The following is a 7,022-nucleotide window of genomic DNA, read 5'->3' as shown; positions in this document are numbered from 1 at the left end:
AGTCCATCAATGCGAATGGCTCAGCTCATGATCTTACCAAACACTGCTTCGTGTCAAGAAAGTAAGTAAACAAAGGATCTGGGCACAGACAATAAAAATGATACTCACCAAGGCAGATGAACAAATCCAAGTTACCCAGCAGCAACATAATCTAGACACAGAACCCGATTCTCTGTACAGGCAGAATATGGTAATATTGGTGTACAAGGAGTGAAAAGAAGCCAAGACAGATTCCAGAATCTTTTATTATTATTATTTTTGTGAATAATCACAGGTAAACAAAGCTCACTGGTCACTATCATGTACTGCATCCTAAGAAGTATCATCCTCACCAACCATGGGTACACTACCCAGCCCTACACTCAAACTCCACTTTTACCTCAACCTAACTACCTATAGTTTCTACAGCAAGGTTAAACGGTGCTGAAATATACTTCCTACACTTGTCCAACATAAGGTCTGATACAAATCAGAGGAAAACTAGCTGCCTTCAATCAACTGTTGTGGAGATGAGAAGAAATCTTCTCCCACACCAGACCATATCCCACTAATCGACCATTGGATTGCACTGCCGTCCAAAGATCAAGCAACGAAGCTTGGTAAGAACAGCCTGATTCCGAGGGAAAGCCATTATTCTGCCCACTACTTACAGCAGCAGCAGCAGTACGCCCATTTGGTTGGCGCATCCTCATGTTGTTTCCCCTTGCTTTCGCAACACCTAAACAAGCCTTCAACATCTGACTCATGTACACATTCAACCCAGAGTTCAACACATCAGCACTTTCTTTGGGCACGCTGAGACCTTGAGCCTTCAACTTATCCTCAAGTAGCTTGGACAGCGACTGAGAATCTGGCAACTCACCACTATTGTAGCACACATCTAAAGAGAAGGATGTTGAAGGCTGAGAATTCTGAGCCTTTGGAACTCCCAGCGGAGCCCTGATCGGGCTCTGGCTCTGCACGCAGACCGGGCTACCCCGGGCCTGGTCGACCTCCTCGCCATCCTCCACAGAGATAACCTCCTGCAGCGCCTTGCTACCAGCTGACACAAACTCCCCAGCCCCCGGATGGCCGAGCGGAGACTTGCCGATCGGGCTCGGCTTGTCACCAAACCTCTTGGTCAGAGGCCTCCCTCTCCTCGCCGGCAGCAACCCATTGGTTAGAGTCCCATTGGTCACCGTGCTCGTCTGCGAGTTCCCGGTGGGCGCCTGCTTGCTCGGCGGCGGCCCATCCGCCGTGCACGCATTGCCGAGGATGGACCGGACGAGGAAATTGTGGAGCCTGATGTTCTCCTTCCCGAACGCAGCAACACAGATCTTCTCGAACTCGTCCTTGCCGAGCTGACCGCCCAGGAACCTCCTGAGGCTGTGGAAGTAGAGCTCGGCGCGCTGGTGGCCGAGCAGCTTGACGATCCGCGCCTTGAGCTCGAGCGTGTCGACGCGCGCGAACTTCCTGTGCGGCGGCTGCATCTCGCCGGCGGCGGCACCCAAATGCAGCCCCGCGAATGATCCCGCCGAGCAGCTCCGGGGACGAGCAAACCCTAGGCGCCGCCCTCGGGCTCCAGCGATCCGCGACGGCCGAGCTCGCCGCTTGAAGCGAGCGCTCGAGCACTGCCCGGAGCTATCCCCGACCTGCGGAACCAGATCGAGAAGCAGCGATTCAGCACGGCGAGAATCGCCTCGAGACACACCCACACCAGCTCGGGAGGCCGTGGACCCGCTCCACGGCCGAATTCAGCGACAGGGCTCACGAGACCGACCCTCGGAGCCGAGCCCCGAGAAAGCCCGGGCGGGGCTTCTCCGGGCCGGGAGCGAGGCCGCCGCGAATCCCGGCGAGCTCGGCACCAAATCGGCGTGGCGGATTCGGGCACGGGAGCGAGAAATTGAGGGGGGGGTGTTGGAAACGGCGGGGGAACTCACCTCGGCTAGGGTTCCGGCGAGTCGGAGTTGGGGTGGGAAAGATCGGGACAAATTATTTCTTTTATTTTCCGGCGGCCGCCGCAATTGGAGATTTTTTCCCCAAATTATTGGTTTGGTTTGGGGGCGATGAACAGTGGTGGCGCCTATTTGGGGGGCGCGGGCGCAATTACGCGCCCCTCCTGTCGGGCTAATGTCTCCCTGGCGGGTGGGGCCCGCCTGTCAGACCGCGGTCAGCGCGCTGCTGGTCGCCGACTGCGAGCACGAGGCGGCGTCTCACGTGAGGCATCATTGGGTTTGCTCCTGCTGGCGTCAGCGCGGCACGTGCGGATTCATCACACTGTGAATGTGGTGACGGAAAGAATTACAACTGGCCAGATAAGTGGAAAAAAATAGTGTTCAAAGTGAGTTTTAGCACTATTCTGAGGAATACATGAAACAGAAACACTGGAACCTCGTTACAGAATAACCAAGTGCTTCTATTTTTACCGTGGATGCTTTGATTAACTACATTTAATTTGATTAGATATTTAGTTAAGTATGGTGAGAATAGCGTCCTCAAAAGTAAATGAAGCATGTTATTGTTATTGTTATTGTTTGTATATAAATATGTGTAGACAAATATTTTTTTTTGCAGTAGAAATATCGAATAATTACGTCAAAGTTGTCGATCATTCTGAAATGGGAGATTGATATTCTTCAGATATGTCAATTGACGAATTTTGGCATCGTTCCACCTCTGCAAAATTCTGCGTCGTGCACGAGACCAAACAACTACTTGCGGCACTTTCTATCCTGTTTTGGCCTAACGATATGGGGATGCTGCTGCCGTGGTGCATAGGCTAGACTGATGCACTAAATCAATGCGCTTCAACACTATTTTCAGAAGAACAGTTGTCTGGACTTTGAGGAGGAGAAGAAGAATCACCTAACACAGTTCACTGAATTTACAAATAGCAGCGATTTTTACTTCGCTTTTTCAAATAACTGTTCTAAAAACACTTCCTTTATGGAAAAAAAATCTAGTGAAGTTGATTGAGCAAACAAAACAGTTGTGGTGCTAATCTTGATATCTTTCGCCTTTTAGCGAAATATTATGCATTTTGTATAATTGTAGCTATACAAAACATGAACAGAAAATGTAAAATTACTTGGCCATTTAACCGATGTCGTACACCTGCAGCAGGCCAGTAGCATCCTGTTCGCCAAGTGTGCATCTAGTTCGCCACGTTCTGAATTATTGGTATGCATATCCTTCAGACGAAAAATGCTGGTTCAGTCACGCAACCCCACGTGCCCTGTTTTTTTTTGGGGCGATTGTGACGAATTTATGGAATCGAATTGACATGTTTCCGGAGAAGAGAATCTCGCATGCATAGAGTACTAAATGAAGTCTATTTGCAAAACCTTTTCAGGGATGAGTGTAACTTTCCGAGACGAATCTAATGACGGTAATTAATCGATGATTTGCTACAGTAATGCTACAGTAACAATCCTCAAATCGCGCGGTCAAAGGCCTCATTAGATTCGTCTCGCGATTTACACGTGGGGTTGTGGAGGTGATTTTGTAATTAGACTTCATTTGATACTCTAAATTAGCGGTCAAAAGCGTGCTACAGTAATTCCACGCAAAAAACCAAACACGGCCATGGTACACATCATTGATCATTACATTATTGCATGGTTTCCATGCGGTGCTGACAAGTCATTTCCAGTTGTTTGATGCAGATTTTTTGGTGGAGTAGGCTGAAAAACTTGCCTTCAGAGTTCAGAGTTCATGGCTGAATGGCTCAAGCTCAAAACTTCAGAACAACACCTCGGATGGAACTATCTTTCCTTCAGACTTAGTTTACCTCATAATAAAATTAGCATATTTCTTCTGAATGTTACGATACAAAACTTTCTGTGTTGTGCCACTTTACTGAAGTATGAAGTTGACTGCAGTCGAGACGTATCCTCACTTTCAGGGTTCAGACTTCAGGAGCGATTGGGTTGCTGTTTCTGAATTCCCCGTGAACGCTGTCATCTCAACACTGCACAAGAATTCGCGCCGTGTAACTGAACGCTTTACATTACATCCAAATATATTTACTGAAACCACTGTACACTGAACGGAATCCGTCCCTATGGATGCGCAAATGCCAAATCTTACGCGCTACGCGACCTCGCTGATGCCTCCTCGTCGTCGGACGGCTCGTCGGCGAGCAGCCCGGCGCGGACGTCCTCGACGTCGGCGGCGTCGGACGCCGCGGGGGATCCGTGCGAGCTGTCAGGCGGCGGCGGCGGCACGGGCTCCAGGAACTCGACCCACGCGCGCCTCTTGGCGTGCTCGACGCCGTAGTACAGCGCGACGCCGGCGGCGACCACGGCGGCGTTGACGATGACGGTCCTGGGCGACGCGAGGCACATGACGGTGGTGATGAGCACGACGGGCGGGACGCACATGACGGCGGCCCCCGCGGCGCCGACGGGGATCCGGTACGGCCTGGGGAGGTCCGGGTTCTTGACGCGCAGCTTGACGAAGGCGGCGAAGACCACGAGCATCCCGAGCCCGTAGAGGAAGTTGAGGAACTCGATGATCTCCTGGAAGCTCATGAAGGAGAGGATCACCACCCCCATCGCCGAGCACAGGATGCTGAACGTCGGCGTCCCGTGCTTGGACCTGCATCATCGCAATTCACAAGAAGATTCAATTTTTTGTCGATTGATTGAAAGCTTCACATTTCGCTACCAAAAAAGAAGAATGAGAAGAAGAAGAATTGGATTTCAGTTTCACCTGCGGGCGAAGATGGCGGGGATCATGCCCATCTCGGCCATGCCGAGGAGCTGGAAGGAGTCGCTGCTCATCTCGGCCTCGAAGAGGCCCATGTTGGACATGGCGGCGGCGGCCTGGATCCAGACACGCAGCCAGGGCCCGCCGATCCTCTGGCCGACCTCGGAGAAGAAGCCGTCGGTCCACTCGGCCGCGGTATCCGACGGCAGCGCGCCGGTGCCGGCCAGCAGCGGGATGAGGTAGGCGCCGACGACGAGCCCGACGGCGCCGAACACCGCCTTGGGGAACGTCCTCCTGGGCTCCTCGACCTCGCCGGCGAGCGTGCTGGCCTTGTCCCAGTAGTTGAGGTTCCAGAACATGGAGTTGAAGTAGCCGCGCAGGTCGACGGCGGCGGCGTCGATGGCGAGCCAGCGGGCCGGGCGGATCCTGGGCGCGGCGAGCACGGCGAGCGCGACGAACGGGGAGAGCGAGAAGGCGGTGAGCGCGAGCGCCGAGAGGCCCACGAGGTGGAGCCCGCGGTAGTTGAGGTAGGTGAGCGCGGCGGTGAGCGCGAGGACGGCGAGCGAGCGGGCGGGCGGCGCGAGCGCGAGCGCGCCGCCGGCGCGGAGGTAGTCGAGGAAGAGCACCGGGTAGAGCGCGTTGTCGAGCGTGCCCGAGGCCCACTTGGTGACGCCGACGAGGAAGGCCGCGGCTGGGCCGAAGGCGGCGGAGACCCAGGCGACGTAGCCGGCGTTGGTGGGGAACGCGGAGGCGAGCTCGGCGGTGACGAGCGCCTCCGGGAGCGACCAGAGGGCGGGCAGGGCGAGGAAGCCGAGGACCGGGAGCAGCGCGCCGCCGCCCGCGCGGACCGAGTCCTCGATGCCGAAGGGCCCGCCCGAGACGTCGTAGAAGATGAGCGCGACGAGGGGGAGCACCGTCAGCCGCGGGCGCGGGCGCTCCGGCGGATCCGCGGGGGAGCCGGTCATCGGGTCAACGGCCGCCGACGCCGCCCGGCGGCCGGCGCCCCGCGCGCGCGCAGGCAGAGAGAGGAGCTGACGAATCAGAGGGGAGGTGCGGGCTGGTGAGCTGAGGATGAGAGGAGTGGTGGCGTGTTGGCTGTTGCTGGTAGTGGTAGAGATGTTACGGGATTGGTTGGGAGAATGACAGGTGGGGCCGGAAATCTGGTCCCGGCGACTTGGAAGATTCTTGGATGCAAGCGGTAGGGAGTTGGGATCCATTCCTGCGACTTTTAGAGCTGACAGTGGGCCCACATGACATCTATTGTCATGGTTGGTTGTGTAAACGGTAAAGGTAGTCCATATTATTGGTACTTCTTGTCGCTTTCATTCAACTCTCAGTTCTTTCTATTATTTTTTTTCTTTTTCTAATTGTACTTTTGTGTTAGGCTGTTTACCTGCCTGCTTCTTTCACTGAATTGGGTTGTAGCCTAATATGATCTCATGTTTCCTTTTTAATTTTTCGGTCAATGGATGAGAGTAGAAAACCGCGTCCAAAGTGGCCGTGCCTTTGGCGGCATGCAAATCACACCCGACCACGCGTGGCAAAATTCATTGAAACAATTTAACAGAATTAGAGATCGTGCTAGCAGAATTAGGAAAAAAAATTATCCAAATAAACACAACGTCATAAAGGGTGGACTTGGCACCCAACCGAGATTAAGACCCTGGTTCGCACTGTGGTTTGTATGACTAGTTGAATTTCTGGATGTTCAATACATGTGTCAAGATTCACAACGAAATCAGAAAAAGGTGTGTAGCTAGGTGTGTAGCTATTTGGATATTAAAGTGAACTATGTCGTTGCTTCAGTTTTAGTATTTTGGCATGTGTGATGGTTTGTTGCTTACAGTTTTAGTATTTTTGCATGTGTGATGGTTGGATGAGCTTATTTGCCAGGTTCATATATATGTTGTTTGATGAATGGCCACAGAGATGCACTCCACATATGATCGTATGCATATGGAACCATTGAATAGATACATTTAAATATATATACTCCTCTCACTCAATCTAATAGCCAACCCATTATACTAGCTGGCTGTATTGTAGGCTGTGTATGACATAGCACTTCTATTTAGTCAGCAGTTGGCTATATTAACATCTGCATCCAGCATGCTACTATATTTGAACATGAGCAATGTCATTTCCAACGCATAGGGCCTCAAGGCCCCCAACCCACCCCAGCTACCCCCAAGTTTGATCCGCGGGTCAAGGCAAGGCAAAGAAGTCTTGTCGCAACTTGGTTTATTTAGTCTAGCAACACCAGTAGACGGATAGCATACACATGGTATGCCAATTTGCAACGAGAGACCGAGGATTATCCTATCGTGTCTTTG

At 52.7% G+C, this 7,022-nt stretch overlaps 2 protein-coding genes across 2 annotated transcripts; both read right to left on the bottom strand.

Annotated features, from left to right (window-relative positions):
• Positions 1–211: 211 nt before the first annotated feature.
• Positions 212–2,078, bottom strand: LOC120699906. The gene is made up of 2 exons (XM_039984021.1): positions 1,920–2,078; positions 212–1,631 (listed from the first exon to the last, which is right to left on the bottom strand). Exon 2 carries the CDS (start codon positions 1,467–1,469, stop codon positions 495–497), a length of 975 nt encoding a protein of 324 aa, XP_039839955.1. The 5' UTR covers positions 1,470–1,631; positions 1,920–2,078; the 3' UTR covers positions 212–494.
• Positions 2,079–3,644: 1,566 nt separating this feature from the next.
• LOC120699905 (probable polyamine transporter At3g19553) lies at positions 3,645–5,864 on the bottom strand. Its single transcript, XM_039984020.1, has 3 exons — positions 4,693–5,864; positions 4,069–4,578; positions 3,645–3,949 (listed from the first exon to the last, which is right to left on the bottom strand). Exons 1-3 carry the CDS (start codon positions 5,652–5,654, stop codon positions 3,880–3,882), a joined length of 1,542 nt encoding a protein of 513 aa, XP_039839954.1. The 5' UTR covers positions 5,655–5,864; the 3' UTR covers positions 3,645–3,879.
• Between the last annotated feature and the right edge of the window lie 1,158 nt (positions 5,865–7,022).

The sequence above is a fragment of the Panicum virgatum genome, chromosome 3K, assembly GCF_016808335.1.
Source record: "Panicum virgatum strain AP13 chromosome 3K, P.virgatum_v5, whole genome shotgun sequence".
NCBI classification, from domain to species: domain Eukaryota; kingdom Viridiplantae; phylum Streptophyta; class Magnoliopsida; order Poales; family Poaceae; genus Panicum; species Panicum virgatum.
The sequence above is the reverse complement of the archived record's forward strand: the minus strand, read 5'-3'. Positions and strand labels throughout refer to the sequence as shown.

What these genes read in the sequence shown, in the direction of transcription:
- LOC120699906 (XM_039984021.1), bottom strand. Translation starts at nt 1,469, where the DNA reads ATGCAGCCGCCGCACAGGAAGTTCGCGCGCGTCGACACGCTCGAGCTC.
- LOC120699905 (XM_039984020.1), bottom strand. Translation starts at nt 5,654, where the DNA reads ATGACCGGCTCCCCCGCGGATCCGCCGGAGCGCCCGCGCCCGCGGCTG. An exon ending in CCCGCCATCTTCGCCCGCAG is followed by an intron (nt 4,579 to 4,692) that starts GTGAAACTGAAA and finishes GCGATGATGCAG; the next exon opens with GTCCAAGCACGGGACGCCGA. An exon ending in TCAGCGAGGTCGCGTAGCGC is followed by an intron (nt 3,950 to 4,068) that starts GTAAGATTTGGC and finishes ATTCTTGTGCAG; the next exon opens with TGTTGAGATGACAGCGTTCA.